Source organism: Nerophis lumbriciformis, linkage group LG19 (assembly GCF_033978685.3).
Source record: "Nerophis lumbriciformis linkage group LG19, RoL_Nlum_v2.1, whole genome shotgun sequence".
Classification (NCBI taxonomy): domain Eukaryota; kingdom Metazoa; phylum Chordata; class Actinopteri; order Syngnathiformes; family Syngnathidae; genus Nerophis; species Nerophis lumbriciformis.
The window spans coordinates 34031042-34051793 of NC_084566.2; the positions used below are offsets into that span (position 1 = coordinate 34031042).

The 20752-nt window shown below is 40.4% G+C and overlaps 1 protein-coding gene across 2 annotated transcripts in view; it reads right to left on the minus strand.

Annotated features, from left to right (window-relative positions):
- The window catches only part of LOC133618476 (collagen alpha-1(XI) chain-like), a 189095-nt gene that overhangs the window by 12301 nt on the left and 156042 nt on the right, over positions 1 to 20752 (minus strand). For both annotated transcript variants that reach the window (XM_061978862.1, XM_061978861.1), the window contains 17 exons: positions 18234 to 18287; positions 16296 to 16403; positions 16093 to 16200; positions 15725 to 15778; positions 15597 to 15650; positions 13337 to 13444; positions 6648 to 6701; positions 6462 to 6515; positions 6339 to 6392; positions 5423 to 5476; positions 5220 to 5327; positions 5076 to 5129; positions 4937 to 4990; positions 4754 to 4807; positions 2153 to 2206; positions 1975 to 2082; positions 7 to 60 (listed from right to left, as the gene is read on the minus strand). In XM_061978862.1, coding sequence (XP_061834846.1) covers positions 7 to 60; positions 1975 to 2082; positions 2153 to 2206; positions 4754 to 4807; positions 4937 to 4990; positions 5076 to 5129; positions 5220 to 5327; positions 5423 to 5476; positions 6339 to 6392; positions 6462 to 6515; positions 6648 to 6701; positions 13337 to 13444; positions 15597 to 15650; positions 15725 to 15778; positions 16093 to 16200; positions 16296 to 16403; positions 18234 to 18287 — 1188 coding nt within the window. The remainder of the gene's footprint in view (positions 1 to 6; positions 61 to 1974; positions 2083 to 2152; positions 2207 to 4753; positions 4808 to 4936; positions 4991 to 5075; positions 5130 to 5219; positions 5328 to 5422; positions 5477 to 6338; positions 6393 to 6461; positions 6516 to 6647; positions 6702 to 13336; positions 13445 to 15596; positions 15651 to 15724; positions 15779 to 16092; positions 16201 to 16295; positions 16404 to 18233; positions 18288 to 20752) is intronic.

Genomic DNA, 20752 nt, shown 5'->3' on the forward strand with positions numbered 1-20752 from the left:
TCTTACCAAAGGTCCGGGAGGTCCATCTTTTCCAGAGGCGCCGGGAAGTCCTTGCTCACCCTTGTCAGAATAATTATGTACATATTATCACACAACTTTATGCTTAAGGGCCTTTGCTATAAATTATCGTCAATTGTGCTGAAGTGGTATTTTTGTATCTGTGCAAAGCTGGCAATCCAAAAGATTCTCTATCAGTGTTGTGTCCAGACTCGGCTTGCTGACTGCCAAGGCCGAACACCGCCGTGACGCAGACAGAGCAGAGACAAGGCGATATCACCAGCGTCAACACATTTGCATTTCTTGTATAATCATATATTGTGTCTAACTGGAGTTGTCGAGATTACCCCCTTCCCTCAGCGACAGCTTCAGTGATGTAACAGGGACCTTCTAAATAAAGAGAGGAAGCACGCGGGCTGGGTTTTTAGAACGTAGTTTGGATCTGTAGCTAGAATACAGCCCAAAACACGTGTCTCCTCATGAGCTGAATTGAACTCTCTGCATGATTCCTTGCTTCTTGTCTGATTAATAGATGTCATCAGTGTTTGAACCTGACAATCCTAAAGAAGGGTTGATAGTCTGACTGCCCCTGTCTTGACTTGTTCTTTACAAAGGTCTAAGTCAGGGGTGTCAAACTCAAATACAGAGTGGGCCAAAATTTAAAACTGAACAAAGCCGCGGGCCAAGGTTGAACAAATTAACCTTTTTGATAGGGACCCAAACAAGTTTTGCATTAAATATTGAACAAGCAAGGCTTGTATAACTTTATAATGACATGTAAAATCGAGTTTCAAATAATAATAATAATAATTAAAAAATATCAATAGCATATCAAATACAATTTAAATAAAAATTGAATGCCTCTTTTCTATTTGCAGCCTTCTGAGGTAAATATCAACATTAACTTTTTCCACAGGCTAATACATTTGAAAATAAAATAATGAATGTACCAACCATTCAGGACTTTAAACTGCTCAGTTTGCAACACACTGATCTAATCTGATGTGCCCAAGTCAGATACCTGGCATGTTTTTTTGGATGCTAGTTCAATAATGTCGGGGCTCAGGCTTTGAGCTGAGGCAACCTTCATTATCGAACAAAGGTGTTCATCAGTCATTATATCTCTTGGGGACGTGCCTTACAGGCACTGCTTTTAACGTCCTCTACGAGCTACGCTTTTCATCCCTTCTAACAACGTGCCCGCCCAGTCACAAGATATGAGCGGCCCCTGTACGCACACACACGTGAATGCAAAGCATACTTCATCAACAGCGATACAGTTTACACTGAGAGTGGCCGTATAAGCAACTTTAACATTGTTAGAAATATACGCCACACTGTGAATCCACACCAAACAAGAATGGCAAACACATTTTGGGAGAACATCTGCACAGTAACACAACAGAACAAATACCCAGAACCCTTTGCAGCACTAACTCTTCCGGGATGCTACAATATACACTTCCCGCTACCACCAAACCCCCCCCCCCCCCCCACACACACATACACACACCTTGTAGCGTCCCGGAAGAGTTAGTGCTGCAAAGGGTTCTGGGTATTTGTTCTGTTGTGTTACTGTGCGGATGTTCTCCCGAAATGTGTTTGTCATTCTTGTTTGGTGTGGATTCACAGTGTGGCGTGTATTTCTAACATTGTTAAAGTTGTTTATACGGCCACCCTCAGTGTAACCTGTATGGCTGAAGATCAAGTATGCGTTGCATTCACTTCTGTGTGCGTGCCAAAGCCGCACATATTATGTAACTGAGCCAGCACGCGTTGGACTGGACGAAAAGGGGACGATACAATTATCGGGAGGGGCACTGGGAGGTTTGTCAAGTATGAGAATTAGCGATGTACCGCGGCACCGCCGCTGTATATAATCGGCGGGCCAGCTCTAGTGTTAATTTGATATCACCTCACGGGCCAAATTTGGCCCGCGGGCCAGAGTTTGACACCCATGGTCTAACTGGTACTCACAACAGGGCCGGGGATTCCTCGCAGACCCTCAGCGCCAGGCTTGCCTGAAGGTCCCTGAGCTCCCACAGGTCCAGTCTTTCCAGGAGGTCCCTCAGCTCCAGATTCTCCCTGAGGGGAAAAAAGTGAAATTCTCAAAGGAGTTCTATAAGAACGCTAAATTGAAAGAATGATCAGTCACCTTGGATCCCTTCTCTCCTTGTCTTCCCCCCTGACCTACAGGTCCAAGGGGTCCCTTTAAGGCAAACACAGGATGACACATTTAAAAAACATCCATGCTGGGGATGACCTCATTGTGCAAACAGTGATGGACAGACGCTATTCTAGTTCGCGTCCATACTTTTAGGACAGCTGGTGAACGAGTTGACCTTCAGATGGTGCCTCCACCGCCTGGACCATTATGTTGCAAACATACGAGCTAAAAGCACGGCAGCGTTTTTGGCCACACAGCCTCAGGTCAGACTCTCAGGAGTGGGTTGTCGCGTGCTATATCAAATACGGCCGACAAAAGCCATCCGCAGTGGAATTTCAATATAGGTTATGAGCATGTGAGTGCATTAGCTGGGTGTGTAGTGTTGTGTTGTGTTGTGTGTTGTGTGTACCCAAGCGTGCACATGTGCTAATGATGTCAAGCATCCACATGCAATTTTTTTTTAGATACAAGATAGATACCAAATTTTTTACACATTTAAAAATACAAATAAACTACAATTGATCAACATTACTGGTAATTTAAATATTGTAAATAATAATATGATGGTTAATTAAAAGCATGCATTTCCTTTGTAAAAAAAACAGAAATAATATTAGACGACTGGGCTACTCATTGTGTTCAGGACTGACTAATGTTTCATTCAGAATAAAACTAATCAGAATGAAAGAAAATCAGTTATAATTGTTGTGGCTTGTGTAGCCCTTTGAGACACTTGTGATTTGGGGCTATTTAAGTAAACATTGATTGATTGATTGATTGATAATCTTCACAAAACCTTTTTCAGAACTTCATTTTCTAAATGTTGTTTTTAAAGGGGAATATTATCACCAGACCTATGTAAGCGTCAATATATACCTTGATGTTGCAGAAAAAAGACCATATATATTTTTTAACCGATTTCCGAACTCTAAATGGGTGAATTTTGGCGAATTAAACGCCTTTCTATTATTCGCTCTCGGAGCGATGACGTCACATCGGGAAGCAATCCGCCATTTTCTCACTTTCGTCGGTGTGTTGTCGGAGGGTATAACAACACGAACAGGGACGGATTCAAGTTGCACCAGTGGCCCAAAGATGCGAAAGTGGCAAGAAATTGGACGAAATTTGTTCAAAATACGAGGGTGTGGGGAAAGCCGACGAAATGGTCAGTCGTTTGTTCCGCACACTTTACCAACGAAAGCTATGCTACGACAGAGATGGCAAGAATGAAGATGATCAAGAGAAGAATATCGACCCTAGCTTCCCTGGCCTGCTGACATCAACTCCAAAACTGGACAGATCATCTTTCAGGAAAAGAGAGCGGATGAGGGTACGTCTACAGAATATATTAATTGATGAAAACTTTATTCATTACTCGCGGTTTTACGTAAATTATTATACATAAACTGTGTTTACCAATAATTTAGCTTAAAATTTTTTATTTTTTTCAATCATTCGAGTACATTCGGGTAGTCTTGTGTAATGCAGTATTTTGTGTCTATTTAGGTATGGTTAACCTGAGTGCTGAAATCGTGGAAAAATATATGTTCTTAGCGCGCCTGAAATGGGCTGTCTGCACTCTCAAAGTGCATGTTGTTGCCAAATGTATTTCATATGCTGTAAACCTAGTTCATAGTTGTTAGTTTCCTTTAATGCCAAACAAACACATACCAATCGTTGGTTAGAAGGCGATCGCCGAATTCGTCCTCGCTTTCTCCCGTGTCGCTGGCTGTTGTGTCGTTTTCGTCGGTTTCGCTTGCATACGGTTCAAACCGATATGGCTCAATAGCTTCAGTTTCTTCTTCAATTTCGTTTTCGCTACCTGCCTCCACACTACAACCATCCGTTTCAATACATGCGTAATCTGTTGAATCGCTTAAGCCGCTGAAATCCGAGTCTGAATCCGAGCTAATGTCGCTATAGCTTGCTGTTCTATCCGCCATGTTTGTTTGTGTTGGCATCACTGTGTGACGTCACAGGAAAATGGACTGGTGTTTATAACGATGGTTAAAATCAGGCACTTTGAAGCTTTTTTTAGGGATAATGCGTGATGGGTAAAATTTTGAAAAAAACTTTGAAAAATAAAATAAGCCACTGGGAACTGATTTTTAATGGTTTTAACCCTTCTGAAATTGTGATAATGTTCCCCTTTAACTACTTAAACCTGGCCGCTGTTTTCCGTCCGTCATTCATTAGGTAGAAAAACCCTGCAACATCTTTGTGGGGAGACGTGGCCGGCAGGCCGACAGCGAGGCGGGGCACGCCGGGATCCCCTCCCAGTGTATAAAAGGGCGGCAGTTGAGAACGACGAGGCAGAAGGAGTTGGAGAGACGCGAGCACTGCATGAAGAGCGCAAGCGACCAAGAGAGAGACGAAGACAAGGGCGGCTGAAAAGCCACCGGAAGAGCGAGCGGTTTGAGGGAAGAGGAGCTGAAAAGCGACCCGACCTGCGCAGAAGGTTTATTGAAAAATAAACAAAGTGATAAAACTGCCGCAGTCATGTCCCTCTTTGGTGGTCCATGGAACCCGGACGACAGTGAGAGACTGTCACAATCTTGAATAACTTTACGGTGAATAACCCTCACTTACCCTTTTGCCAGGAGGTCCTGGTACTCCAGCCTCGCCAGAAGGACCTGGGGGACCCTAATTGGAAAAAGATACCACTTTTAAATTTTTTTTTACATTTGTTATATATTCAAATATGTTATTGTCCTTTCATCTTGCTACATGTTTTGACCAGTACAATTTATTTAGATTCGATTTTGTACTCACTGGTTGACCAGCATCTCCGTCATCTCCCTTGTCTCCTGATAAACCATCAAGGCCCTAAATGAGAAGACAAGTCAGTAAAAGATAAGAAGTGCGTACAAAATAAAAGGTTCTGGTTAATAGGGATAATTGTAACACTTACAGCGGCGCCGGGTTCACCGGGGGGACCGGGGTCTCCTGGGAAGCCAGCGGGTCCCTGCAAAGAGGCGGAGAAAGTCAGAACTTGACTTAAGTGTTTGTCCTTGTTTGGATTGTGTATTTTTTTTAATCTATGGAGCTGACGTACAGAATTCCCCTTTGGACCGTCATCTCCACCGGGTCCGCGGGCGCCAGCAGGTCCAGCGGCTCCTGGTGGTCCAGGTTCTCCCTTCTCACCAGTCTCTCCTCGTGCGCCCTGAGGACACACAAAGGTTTGCGTCACTTAAAGGACTCATAATATCATCATGTGAATGAAAATGAGTTTGTGGACAAAGCTGCTCCTGTACTCACTCCTGGACCTGGCTCTCCCGATGATCCCGGGTTACCCGCCTCACCGGTTTCTCCCTGTTGAGCAGCATTGGCAAAATGTGTCAAAATGCAGTTATCAGAAACACCAAATATTCCAACCTCATCCCTTTAATATGAAATAAAGCTGCAAACAGTTGGGACTATAAATGCATGGTTGTAGATGACCCCAATGTATCCCACTGGGCATCTTTCACACTGCAAAAACTGAAATCTAAGATGAAATATCTCAAATAAGGGTGATATTTGCTTATTTTCTGTCTGATAAGATAATTCTTCTCACGAAGCAAATTTTATGTTAGGGTGTTTTACTTGTTTTAAGGGTTTTGGTCCTAAATGATCTCAGTAAGATATTACAGCTTGTTGCTGAGATTGTATGACTTATATTGAGTAAAACATGCTTGAAAGTAGAATATCAACTGTTGCAAAGCCGTGTCATCAACACTCACAAGTATAAAACTACTTTTTTAAAGTAATAACAACAATAATAAAAATCATGATGTATGCATATAATTATGTCAAGATAATGGCACTAGCATTTACTTAATTTAAAAATATTTTTCAACATATTGAGCAAAAAGGTCTATTCTTTTTTTCCACCAAGAAAAGTGAACTTGTTATTAGTGAGAATATACTTATTTTAAGGTATTTTTGGGTTCATTGAGGTTAGCTAATTTTACTTGTTTTGGAAAGTCTTGACAAGCCTAATTTTCTTGTTCTATTGGCAGAAAATTTTGCTTTGTTCAAATAAAATACCCCTCATTTTTGTATTTTTTTCCCTTGTTTTTTAACACTGACTTTTTGCAGTGCAAGTACTTAGAAATGTGCTTAAAAAAACAGTCAGGTTCTTGAAAGACATGAACATGTTTTACAAAAATGATATCAGGTTTCCCCAACTCACCTTCTCACCGACAGCTCCTGGTCCTCCGATACCACCGGGAGGCCCTAAAGCTCCCTGTGGAGGCAGCATACATGCCGGTGAGCGCAATTATACACAGCTAATGTCTTCCACATACAAACTTACGCTGGCTCCACCAGAACCCTGAGGGCCTCGAGGGCCTGGAGGTCCAGGAGGACCCTGTGACAAGACAGAGACAGATATTAAACACAAAAATTAAAATAAAAAAGTACCGTGCATGCATTTCTTTACATGTAGCTGTGAAAAAAAATCCACATTATTTAACACATTTACACTTAAAAGTACACTCACCATGGCTCCAACGTCTCCGTTCTCTCCCTTTTCACCCGGGGGACCTGGCATTCCCTGGAAGAGGCGAAGGTGGTATTTGTTAGAGGCGTAGAACATCAGAAAAGCAAAAAGACGGAGAGTAGACAACAACTTTAATGCCATCATGAAGGCCTCTGACTTGTCCACCACTTCACTTCAGTTCAGTTTATTTGGAACATGCATGCGATACAATGTAATGCATCACATATTTCCAGTTGTTTCATTACAGCGCGTCCGAAAAAGGAGTAGGAAGAAGCGGAGCTTATTTAATCCTACCCCTTTTCATACCATAGCAATTTTATCCAATTTCCTTGTTCTCTGTTTTTAACAGAACAGTGAATAAAAGAATAATAAATATACCAAAATTCAGTGTATAAAAAAAAAGCTTTCGTAACAAAAGACACAAGTTGACCTCATAAATGAAACCGAAAATTAAATCCACATACAAATAAATACAATTAACAAACGTATGTTTTTAAAATATACATTTCTATATTTTTATATGTATTTTTTTATTTTAGAAAAAGTTAATACAAATGCCGTTAGGTTTCCTTTAACTCTAAATATTTTTTAGTCCAGTGATATATGACGTTGTGTGTGTGTGTGGGGGGGGGCCAGCGCTGCCTGCAGGAGCAAAGGTCACCGCCTCTGTCCATGGTGCTGAGGACAGAGCACCATCAGACGGGGGGGGCGTGGCAGTGCTGACGGCGAGACACAGCCGGCAGGTGATTAGATTTCACAGGTGGTACGTGTTAATCTAATCATCCGTTGTCTTTAAAGGCCTACTGAAACCCACTACTACCGACCACGCAGTCTGATAGTTTATATATCAATGATGAAATCTTAACATTGCAACACATGCCAATACGGCCGGGTTAGCTAACTAAAGTGCAATTTTAAATTTTGCGCGAAATATCCTGCTGAAAACGTCTCGGTATGATGACGTCAGCGCGTGACGTCACGGATTGTGGAGGACATTTTGGGACAGCATGGTGGCCAGCTATTAAGTCGTCTGTTTCATCGCAAAATTCCACAGTATTCTGGACATCTGTGTTGGTGAATCTTTTGCAATTTGTTCAATGAACAATGGAGACAGCAAAAAAGAAAGCTGTAGGTGGGAAGCGGTGTATTGCGGCCGACTGCAGCAACACAAACACGGCCGGTGTTTCATTGTTTACATTCCCGGAAGATGACAGTCAAGCTTTACCATTGGCCTGTGGAGAACTGGGACAACAGATACTCTTACCAGGAGGACTTTGAGTTGGATACGCAGACACGGTACCGTGAGTACGCATGCAGCTGCGGCTTCCAAACATTTGATCGCTTGCCCGTACGTGCGTGCCGCTATGTGCATGTCACGTACGTAACTTTGGGAACTTTGGGGAAATATATGTGCTGTATGAACTTTGGGGAGGTGAACGGTACTTTGGGCTGTGGGATTGAGTGTGTTGTGCAGGTGTTTGAGTTGTATTGGCGGGTTATATGGACGGGAGGGGGGAGGTGTTTGTTATGCGGGATTAATTTGTGGCATATTAAATATAAGCCTGGTTGTGTTGTGGCTAATAGAGTATATATATGTCTTGTGTTTATTTACTGTTTTCGTCATTCCCAGCTGAATATCAGGTCCCACCCGCCTCTCACAGCATCTTCCCTATCTGAATCGCTCCCACTGCCCTCTAGTCCTTCACTCTCACTTTCCTCATCCACAAATCTTTCATCCTCGCTCAAATTAATGGGGAAATCGTCGCTTTCTCGGTCCGAATCTCTCTCGCTGCTGGTGGCCATGATTGTAAACAATGTGCGGATGTGAGGAGCTCCACAACCTGTGACGTCACGCTACTCGTCTGCTACTTCTGGTACAGGCAAGGCTTTTTTATCAGCGACCAAAAGTTGCGAACTTAATCGTCGATGTTCTCTACTAAATCCTTTCAGCAAAAATATGGCAATATCGCGAAATGATCAAGTATGACACATAGAATGGACCTGCTATCCCCGTTTAAATAAGAAAATCGCATTTCAGTAGGCCTTTAACAGTAAGCGGCCGGGAGCAGGAGGGGGGAGAGAGGATACGGACGTGGCTGAAAAGTCGCGTCCCGCTGGAGAGAGAACTTTGTGAAAACATATGATTATTAAAACTTTGTTAAAACCTGCACGCTGGGCTCCTGTGCCGTGTCTGACAGTGGGGTCGCTAGTGTTGGAATAATTGATTCTAAATGATCACAAAAACGTTGTATTACATTGAGTTCCTAGCAGGGGGACGAGAGCTGTCTTTGAAACCTACCAAGAAGAAGGCTCGTAAAACTCCACTGTGTAAGGGGGAGAGCCACATGAAGGGTTTTCTGTTTTCTCTCATGTATGGTAATCAACAGAAGGATGTTGTTCTGGCCCAAGGACTTCAAAGTGGAGAGATGACAGGATCTGCCCAATTTCTTAGACTTAGACTTAGACTTCCTTTTTATTGTCATTCAAATTTGAACTTTACAGTACAGATAAGAACGAAATTTCGTTACATCAGCATTGGGCAGACAGATTCTGCCCAATTTCCAGACGAACTCTTCTTGAACTATTTTATGAACCTCTTTTTGAACTATTTTTCGAACTTTTTTTTGAACTGACCTTTTCTGTGAATTGTTTACGACCTTTTCTGTGAACCTTTTGCGACCTTTGTCCTTTGGAAACAGCCGTGGCCACGTGGTCGGGGAGGGTCCAAAATAAAAGAAGGAGGCATACAATCTTTTGGCAGAGCGTGCTGGAGATTGTAGAAGGATACAATGTCCGGGCGACTCTCCTCAATATGTTGAGTCCAAATTGAATTCTGTCTCTGTTTAATTCTTTGCCTCTTGTCATCAGTGTTTGAACCTGACAGCTAGGAAGCGCCTTCCACTGACGTCTATTACGTTGGAGAGTGCAGAGTTACAGTGTATGTCTAAAAAATATATATAAAGTACACAATAGTGCTTCTTGGCGACAAACTGTCGGAGAGACAGTTCATTAGCATTCAAGCTACAATCACACAAAATGGTGAGTATCGAGTATGGCTCACAAAAATTCCTTTCAACATGTCTAAAATCCGGCATCGAGGCTAGATGTTGGAATATACACAAAGCTGAAATATAACATGGGGCTTTTAAATAATGCATGGAGAGAAGTACATTATTTGAATCGTACGCACACAATTCATCAGCATGGACAATTGTAATTGCGCTGCTTGCTGCTGTAATGACACGCAACTCGAAACCGAAATGACATGTTGCATTAATCACTACATTTGGGTTTGTTTCCATCCAGACCGTTTTGTTGATTTCCTGTACGCGGCAGGCTCATTTACACTCGCTCCAAGCTATAAGACATCAGCCTTGCAAGAATGTGCGCGTATCAGGCTCATAAATAACAATGGTGTTTGTGAAGTAAGATGTACAAATGGATTAGAAAGACCAACTCTTTGACATACGGACGCTAATCGATATAAGTCTGCTAACGTCACGGCGTGATTCGTCCACTTGGCAATTGAAATATTCCAGCTGTCTGGAAGGTTTGGGACGCAAAGCCATTCATTGGCGGCAGTCAAAAATCATTAACGCTGCGGATAATTTCAGAGAGTGGCTCGGCTCAGTGTGTCTGTTCATTGAAGGCCAGCTGAGGCAATCTTAATTAAAAGACCGGAGACTGAGTGCATTATGTCCAATTAAAAGCCAATAATACACTATCTAGCCCTCCTAACCAGCGGGGCTCTGCTCTTCATTTTCATCCTCGTTGAGCTTTTAGATAATTGACTATAAATTCCGAAATGTGTTGTCTCTCTAATCCAGTGTTTTTCAACCTTTTTTGAGCCAAGGCACATCGGCACACCACCAGCAGAAAACATTAAAAAAGGAAACTCAGTAGCCGATATTGACAATATAAAGTTGTTCTCGCAAGTGTTGGATATGAATTCCAACCATAACCAACCAGGCATCACTATAGCTCTTGTCTTAAAGTAGGTGTACTGTCACCGCCTGTCACATCACCCCCTGACTTATTTGGAGTTTTTTTGGTGTCTTCCTGTGTGTAGTGTTTTAGTTCTTGTCTTGCGCTCCTATTTTGGCTTTTCCTGTTTTGTTGGTATTTTCCTGTAGCAGTTTCATGTCTCCCTTCAGCGCTATTCCCCGCACCTGCTTTGTTTTAACAATCAAGACTATTTAAATTGTTTTATCCTTCTTTGTGGGGATATTGTTGATTGTCATGTCATGTTCGGATGTACTTTGTGGACGCTGTCTGCTCCACACGCTGTAAGTCTTTGCTGTCATCCAGCATTCTGTTTTTGTTTACTTTGCAGCCAGTTCAGTTTTAGCTTCCCTAAGCTTCAATGCCTTTTCTTAGCGGCACTTGCCTTTTGTTTATTTTTGGCTTCTGCATTAGATACCTTTTTACCTGCACATTGTCGTCTGCATATTGTGATCACGACAAACCATGTTCCCGACATCTACAAAGCAATTAGCTACTTGCTGCCACCTACTGATATGGAAGAGTATTACACGGTTACTCTGCCGAGCTCTAGAAAGCACCGACACTTAACAACGGCACACATTAGTGCCGCGGCACACTAATGTGCCGTGAGATACAGTCTGGTCTGCCGTGGTAGATTATGTACGTTTGTAATTTCACCTATTTGGGTTAAAAATATTTTTTGCAAACCAGTAATAATAATCTGCAAACGTGCCGTTGTTGAGTGTCGGTGATGTCTAGAGCTCGGCAGAGTAACCATTTTATACTCTTCCATATCAGTAGGTGGCAGCAAGTAGCTAATTGCTTTGTAGATGTCGGGAACATGGTTTGTCGTGATCACAATATGCAGACGACAGTGTGCAGGTAAAGAGGTATCTAATGCTTAAACCAAAAATAAACAAAAGGCGAGTGCCGCTAAGAAAATACATTGAAGCTTAGGGAAGGCTATGCAGAACGAAACTAAAACTGAACTGGTTGCAAAGTAAACAAAAACAGAATGCTGGACGACAGCAAAGACTTACAGCGTGTGGAGCAGTTGAAAAACACTGCTCTAATCTGCTGCAAGACAGAATGTTTCTTCTTTCGGGAATGTGTTAAAAGTTCGTTTGATGCTTCTATTTAGAGTTGAACACACACAGTTTTTTTTAGATCAAGACACAAATACAAGAACAAAAGCTAGTGAAATAGTTAATGTTTCGCCAACACATCAACATAAACAGTAAATGCATCAAATAAAACGCCTATTCAATTAACCGGAGTGTCCTATAGTCGGGTGTGTGGGGTCTACAAAATCAAAAACCTGTATTTCTCATTAGTGCAAGGTCAAAAAACTGTGTTTATCAGGAAGCGCTTCTTTCAAGTGACTGCTATAACTGAGAAAAGTTGGACGAGTGGTGTGCCATGTTTGATATCAATTTTCTGTCGCCGTCATCGATTTAAATGTAACTTAGAAAAAGGGAAATTCTAGCATAATTTTGATTTTATAGCGCTAATTAAGATAAATGTTCCTTTTCTGTTAACTATTTGACTCATTTACCAGAGTTGTTTGTTTTATATTCCTTACCTAAAGGTGAGTGCCCCTAAGAAAAGGCATTGAAGCTTAGGGAAGGCTACGCAGAACGAAACTAAAACTGAACTGGCTACAAAGTAAACAAAAACAGAATGCTGGACAACAGCAAAGACTTTGGAGCAAAGACGGCGTCCATAAAGTACATCCGAACATGACTTGACAATCAACAATGTCCCCACAAAGAAGGATAAAAACAACTGAAATATTCTTGATTGCTAAAACAAAGTAGATGCGGGAAATATCGCTCAAAGGAAGACATGAAACTGCTACAGGAAAATACCAAAAAAATAGAAAAAGCCACCAAGACAAGAACTAAAACACTACACACAGGAAAACAGCAAAAAACTCCAAATAAGTCAGGGTGTGATGTGACAGGTGGTGACAGTACACCTACTTTGAGACAAGAGCTATATTGATGCATGCTTGGTTATGGTTTAAAGTCATATCCAACGACTTTTTACTGTCAACTGAGTTTAGTTTATTATTGATTTCTGCTGGTGGTGTGCCTCCGCATTTTTTCAACGCAAAAAATGTGCCTTGGCTCAAAAAAGGTTGAAAAAACACCATTATAAATAATGAGCCTCTCTCCAAATATTTCCCCTGTAAATACATAAACACCCCACTTATATTGAAGCATTTATTGTTTATAGAACAAGTGTGTTCCTGCTTGGAGGATCAATAATAATTGAATTAACAGTTTACAACACTTTGGATCCTGAGTTTGGGAAATGTTGCAAAAGACTGTTGCAGCTCAGTCTGTACGGGACAGTTTTACGAGACAAAAGATGCGTTTTAATCAAACACGGACTCGTAGGCCAAGAAAAACCCAACGCTCTGCATCGGCTATCTAGTCTTGTTTACGGCATGAGTCTGAGAGTAAAAGCAATGGCAGCGTTAACACCGCGGCAACACGCCAAGTGCTAAATGTTAGCAGCAGCCGTGATGGATTTGTAGCTGGGTCTATTCTAAGGAGGGGACGGAGCAAACAAACATTATTCACCCAGGAGCAGGGCTGCATGAATAAATGATGCTGCGTTTTTCAAATGCATGTAAATGATGCTTTGAGATGAAATGACCACAGAGTCATTTAGCTCAGGAAGACGCCAAGTGAACAAACCTGCAGTCCGACGGGTCCTGGAAGACCAGGGAATCCTCGGGATCCTTCGTCTCCCTTTTGGCCAAACATACCCTGCTGACCCCGGGGTCCTGACTCGCCATCGCTGCCCTGTGGGAGGCCAAAGGTAAAAAAAAAAACGTCACATTTTCAAGGTTACACAGTTAAGCAGAAGGAGGGTCGATAACCATTTTCCTCCATTAATGCAGTCAGTTAGGAGGGACACTTCTGAATCAATATTCCTCACCTAATTATTTATGTGAGGCCACACAGCCATGAGGAAAACTTAAGATGGATGACAAAGAAGGCGTGTGCTTCCACACGCCATTGAGAACGGGAAAAGAAAGTTGAAAAATTGCTTCACAAAGGTTGCAAATATGAGAAAAAAAATTGTAAATATTGCAAGAATGGACATTTTTCAATACTTGTAAATAATTAAATACAACAGTTGACTTATTTATAGTTGGTATAAAAATATTTAATAGTATGCTAATATTAAATACAATTATTTCATAATTTACTAATAATAAACTATATAATTTAATATTTAAGTAGGGTTGCGGGTATGATTATATAATTCGTAGCACAGTGGTCGCCAACCTTTATTTCTGAGAGTGACTTATACAAAATTACTGAGAGCAAAATGTCGGTATTCACAACTCAAATTTTGTATTTCAAAAATTGTTAATATATATATATATATATATATATATATATATATATATGTTTATATTATTTTATTTTATTTCTGATTATTATTATTGATGTATTATTATTTCTTTTTTGTTTATTTAATTGATGTATTTGTAGATAATACAGTGTTTTTTGCTGCTTTTTCTTTTTTTGGGGGGGGTGGTATGGTTGGGATATAAACAAAAACTATTTTGACATTTAGGGCAGACAACATGTATATGATGTATGTGAATATGATGTAATGGATAGGAATGTCTGATGCTGGGTGTCAATAAAAATAAAATGAAAACAATTCTAAATATTGCAAGAATGGACATTTTTCAATAATTGTAAATAATTAAATATAACAGTTGACTTATTTATAGTTGGTATAAAAATATTCAATAGTATGCTAATATTGAATGCAATTATTTAATAATATACTAATAATAAACTATATAATTTAATATTTAAGTATGGTTGCGGGTATGATTATATAATTTGTAGCACAGTGGTCGCCAACCTTTATTTCTGAGACTGACTTGTACAAAAACAAAATTACTGAGAGCAAAATGTTGGTATTCACAACTCAAATTTTGTATTTAAAAAACTGTTAATATTTTATTTTATTTCTGATTATTATTATTAGTGTATTATTATTTATTTTTTGTTTATTTAATTGATGTATTTGTAGATACTACTTTGTTTTTTTGCTGTTTCTTTCTTTTTTGGGGGTGTGTGGTATGGTTGGGATATAAACAAAAAATATTTTGACATTTAGGGCAGACAACAGATATATGATATATGTGAATATGATGCAATGGATAGAAATGTCTGATGCTGGATGTCAATAAAAATAAAATGAAAAAAATTCTAAATATTGCAAGAATGGACATTTTTCCAATAATTGTAAATAATTAAATATAACAGTTGACTTATTTATAGTTGGTATAAAAATATTCGATAGTATGCTAATATTGAATGCAATTACTGATTAATTTACTAATAATAAACTATATAATTTAATATTTAAGTATGGTTGCGAGTATGATTATATAATTCGTAGCACAGTGGTCACCAACCTTTATTTCTGAGTGTGACTTAATACTACTTTGTGTTTTTTGCTGTTTCTTTCTTTTTTTGGGGGGTGGGGGTGGTATGGTTGGGATATAAACAAAAAACATTTTGACATTTAGGGCAGACAACAGATATATGATGTATGTGAATATGATGTAATGGATAGGAATGTCTGATGCTGGATGTCAATAAAAAAGAAAAGAAACAAAAAGTGTTAATCTGCATCTTGTATTTTAGTATGTATTTCTTTCTAGGTCTGTATTTTAAAATATTTTTTTAGAGCTCTTTGTCAAAAATTAAGGATTTTGTGTTTTATTTATATGACTGTCAACATTTCACAACAATTGTACACTGATTAATAAGCCACTTAATTTATAGTCCTGTGAAAAAAAAGACAACTGCTTTGTCATGCCCCCCCCCCCCCGTGTAATTCTAGTCAATAAGTAAATAAGAGTTTTGTGTCAATTAAAATAATCATTTAAATAGTGGAATATTAATTAGAAATGCTACTCACAGCTGGACCAGGAGCTCCGATCACACCCTGAAGACCACTTGAGCCTGGTGGTCCCTGAAGGAGTAACAACGACAGAGTTGAAAGACCTCCATAATGTGATTTTTGTAACTTCCAAAAATCAAGCTTACAAGTTCCCCCTTGTCTCCTTTGCTTCCCTTCTGTCCAGGTCCTCCAACTTCTCCCTGCAGGGCAAAACAAACAGCAGAGCTCACATCCTTTCTCCTCCAATGTTTCGTCCAATACTTTCAATGTCACCTTAACCCTGATTGCCTAGTAAATATTTCTCTACAGATTCTAATTGGCTTGGCCCGAAACAACCTTGGGCGAATATTTGCAGTTAATTGATCGTCAGCCCCCCCACCCGCCCTTCCACAACCCGTCAGTGGTTAGTGGCCGCCCAAAGACAAAACAAGGCGTGACTGGGATTGGAGAGGCCTCGTGGTCACTACTTCTACACATCTGGATTGTAGTTTTAGCAATCTGTCTGCATACACACCTTGTCGCCATCCTCTCCTGGGGGACCCTGAGGTCCGGCAGAACCAGGAAGACCAACGGGACCTTGGATGCCATCACGGCCAGCAGGACCCATTGGACCTTTCTCTCCCTAAAGAATATCAAAAACAGAAGTGTCCATGAAAAAAATGTCAATTCATCAAGTGCTTTTTGCGCCTAAGACTTCTTTACAACAAAGCCACTTACGGGACCGCCCTTTTCGCCAGCAGGTCCTGGTGGTCCCTGAGGGCCGTTGCGTCCTGTCAGACCGATGGGACCTCCGGGGCCAGCAGCACCCCTCTCTCCAGGAGACCCCTGTTGCCCAGGAAACAAAGCCATCATCAGCCTGATGTATTTTGGCTCATATATTGCATCGCTTAGGACTGGACATGGTGACAAACAACTGCCATCCAAATCCAATCCAAAAGGAGATTGATGGCTGCCAGAAAACGGAGCGTTGCAGCACCCAGAGCGAATACGCATCAACAGGGTCACTGGATCGGTTCGCAGCCGAGTGTGAAGCGACTGGGATGAGAATCAGCACCTCCAAGTCTGAGTCCATGGTCCTCGCCCCGGGAAAGGGTGGAGTGCCATCTCCATGTTGGGGAGGAGATCTTGCCCCAAGTGGAGGAGTTCAAGTACCTAAGAGTCTTGTTCACGAGTGAAGGAAGAGTGGATCGTGAGATCGACAGGCGGATCGGTGCGGCGTCTTCAGTAATGCGGACGCTGTATCGATCCGTTGTGGTGAAGAAGGAGCTGAGCCGGAAGGCAAAGCTCTCAATTTACCGGTCGATCTACGTTCCCATCCTCACCTATGGTCATGAGCTTTGGGTTATGACCGAAAGGACAAGATCACGGGTACAAACGGCCGAAATGAGTTTCCTCCGCCGGGTGACGGGTCTCTCCCTTAGAGATAGGGTGGGAACCCAGAGTAAAGCCACCGCTCCTCCACGATGAGAGGAGCCAGATGAGGCGGTTCGGGTATCTGCTCAGGATGCCACCCGAACGCCTCCCTAGAGAGGTGTTTAGGGCACGTCCGACCGGCAGGAGGCCACAGGGAAGACCCAGGACACGTTGGGAAGACTATGATGAGGAAGTGGCTGGGGAGAGGGAAGTCTGGGCTTCTCTGCTTAGGTTGCTGAATCCACGACCCGACCTCGGATAAGCGGAAGAAGATGGATGGATGGATGGAGGGTAAGGAAAGACAAATTGACAGACAGGTTTACATTTCTAAATACAAAACCCAGTTTGTGACTTTCTGGTGTTGTGACTTTAGTTTTGTTTCCACGAGTGGCACGCATTGGTTATGCAAACTACGGATGATGTTTTATCGTACTTTTAAAAGGTTTCAGAACAAGCCCGAATCACTGTGTAGCTTTTTTTCGTAACTACACAGCCCCATACGAATAATGTTAGCAATAAGCCAAACTAAAGTGCAAAGTAACAGCTGGGAGTCATCGTGTTTGGTCAGAAGTGTTGGTTTCCGCAAGCGTAATTGTCCGTCAAAATAAAAGGCTACGTTGCGAATACACAACCCGCTTGCTGCCTTTCCCACCGCCAAGACTACAGCAGTGGCAGGAAATCGATGTTTCATGTTGCATCAAAGATCCCAAAATATTCCGCCAAAGCCTCGCCCCCCCCATTTGAGAAGAAGAAGCGCCTCATTCCGCATCACAAACGTTCATTCACAGATCATCTTTTCATCCCCGAAGCTGAGTATCGCCTGTCATCTAATGGGCCTGTCACTAGAGAGCCAGTCGGGGTTGTAATTATAGGAAGGCCGCGTTTATCGCTTGAGCGAAAATGTCAAAGCGCTCCAAAAGCTGGCTGTTAGTTGGATTCACTCCCGAGGCTTTTCATGGCTATGTAGTGCTACAAAAGTGAGGGGCCCTGAGACAAAGAGCCCCATTTATTTATAGATTACTCCATCATTAGTGGTGCTTTATGCTTTTCTCAAGTGTGTACAATCGAGCCTGCCTCATTATTCATGAATTCAGCTCGACTAGGATGTCCTTTAGTGATAATAATTAGAAATGAGTTAAAGGCTTCCCCTACAAAACGAAAAAAAAATCAATCAAACAGCATTCAGAAAGTTGCCCTGTAGGTATTTTTTTTACTGAGTAATTGTGCAAATAAATGACTTACAATGGGGCCGGGGGGACCCTGGGGTCCTTCTCCTCCCTTTAAGCCACCTGGACCCTGAAAGCAGAAGAGATGATGGCGTCAGATGAGCACTGCAAAAACTGAAATCTAAGTAAGATTGAATATCTCAAATAAGGGTGATATTTGCTTATTTTCTGTCTGATAAGATCTCAAATAATGGTGATATTTGCTTATTTTCTGTCTGATAAGATAATTCTTCTCACTAAGCATATTTTATGTTACAGTGTTTTACTTGTTTTAAGGGTTTTGACCGGGGGCCGGGCTGTATAAATGCACACTAATTGACTGAAAGTGCACGCACTTGGATGATGATGTCATGTTATCGATGGAAAAATGCATTTTTAGACAATATGATTTGCCTGAGCGGCTAGGAGACCCAGAGAGTAACAAGCGGTTGCCTTGTTGCCTTTCAATTAAGAACAATAAATTAGTTTTTAGTATAAGTTTGCTGGTTTCAAGAAATGTAATGCCGAGCGCATATCATTATGTCAAGATAATGGCACTAGCATTTACTTCATTTAAGAATATTTTTCAACATATTGAGCAAAAAGGTCTCTTTTTTTTCTACCAAGAAAAGTGCACTTGTTATTAGTGAGAATATACTTATTTTAAGGTATTTTTGGGTTCATTGAGGTTAGCTAATTTTACTTGTTTCGGAAAGTCTTGACAAGCCAAATTTTCTTGTTCTATTGGCAGATAATTTTGCTTAATTCAAGTAAAATACCCCTAATTTTTTTTAGTTTTTTTCTTGTTTTTGAACACTGACTTTTTGCAGTGTGTGCACTGCAACAACTGAAATCTAAGTAAGATTGAATATCTCAAATAAGGGTGGTATTTGCTTATTTTCTGTCTGATAAGATCATTCTTCTCACTAAGCAGATGGGGTGCAATGTTCACATGTTGTCAATATTCAGTGTTTTATCGTTCATAGTTAATATTGTAAATCCCACATTCGTTATTTTCATGTACAGTCTCGGTGTCTCATTCAGTAAAAAAAAATTAAATTCCATTCCGTTTTTTAAGGCGGTCTGTCATAACGTTTTTAGCATTCAGACATTATTGTGAGGTTTTGTATTGGTGTTCCTAAAAAGAGATATACCGGCCCCCAGACACATTTTTTTCTCTCTAAATTTGGGCCTGGTTTAAAGAAATAATATTTTTGTAGGTTTGGCAAACATGACCGTATTTTGCCTTAGGACCTCAAGTGTGACTTTTTGTTTTAAATCTGACAGTGTAGAAAACAATAATGAAATAGTAATAAAATGCCAATCCTAATTAATGAAACACTGCAAAAACTGAAATTTAAGTAAGATTAAATATCTCAAATAAGGGTGATATTTGCTTATTTTCTGTCTGATAAAATAATTCTTCTCACTAAGCAGATTTTATGTTAGTGTTTTACTTGTTTTAAGGGTTTTGGTCCTAAATGATCTCAGTAAGATATTACAGTTTGTAGCTGAGATTTGATGACCTATATTGAGTAAAACATGCTTGAAACTAGAATATCAACTGTTGCAAAGCTGTGTCATCAACACTCACAAGTATAAAACTACTTTTTTAAAGTAATCATTTCTTATTTCAAGCATGAAAAAAAATAATCATTATGTCAAGATAATGGCACTAGCATTTACTTAATTTAAGAATATTTTTCAACATATTGAGCAAAAAGGTTTTTTTTTCTACCAAGAAAAGTGCACTTGTTATTAGTAAGATTATACTTATTTTAAGGTATTTTAGGGTTCATTGAGGTTAGTTAATTTTACTTGTTTTGGAAAGTTTTGACAAGCCGAATTTTCTTGTTCTATTGGCAGATAATTTTGCTTAGTTCAAATAAAATACCCCTCATTTTTGTATTTTTTTTCTTGTTTTTGAACACTGACTTTTTGCAGTGTGAATGGGTGATTCAAAGAGAACCAGTGATCGTAGCTGGCAAGATGAATCAAAGTAACAGAAGAGGGACCAAACCTATGCCCCCTCCACTCCAATTTGGATCCCCCTTCTGACACCAAACATAATAGTATTTTTTAGTATACAACTACAATTAACTGAGATAAAATTAGGAAAACCAACAGATTGTTTTTTGTGGATTTAATCTCGCAAGATGAGACATGAAATGTTGCACCAGAGCACACATATTGCGGGGTACTAGAATTCTCTCCAATGATAAACACTCATTTTAGGACTAGAAATAGTGCCTCATGGTACAGTTCCCGCTTTTGTTATTGCAAGTGTATCCATTGCAACAAAGATGAGTAGGTTTGTGCAGTTGGAAAATGTCTAGAAACAGGCAGTTTTTAGCTCTTTGGTTTATGATTAATCGCAAAAAAAACTATAAAATGATGCTGATACCATCATACTAAGAGAATTTTTCTATTCTTTACTGCTACTATGAACTAAAATAAAGCAGGGACCCACTAAGCCTAAGGCATTCCCGGCAGGCACAAGACATTGATACAACATTGATTATACATACATTTCTTTTTAAACTGACTTTGAAACAA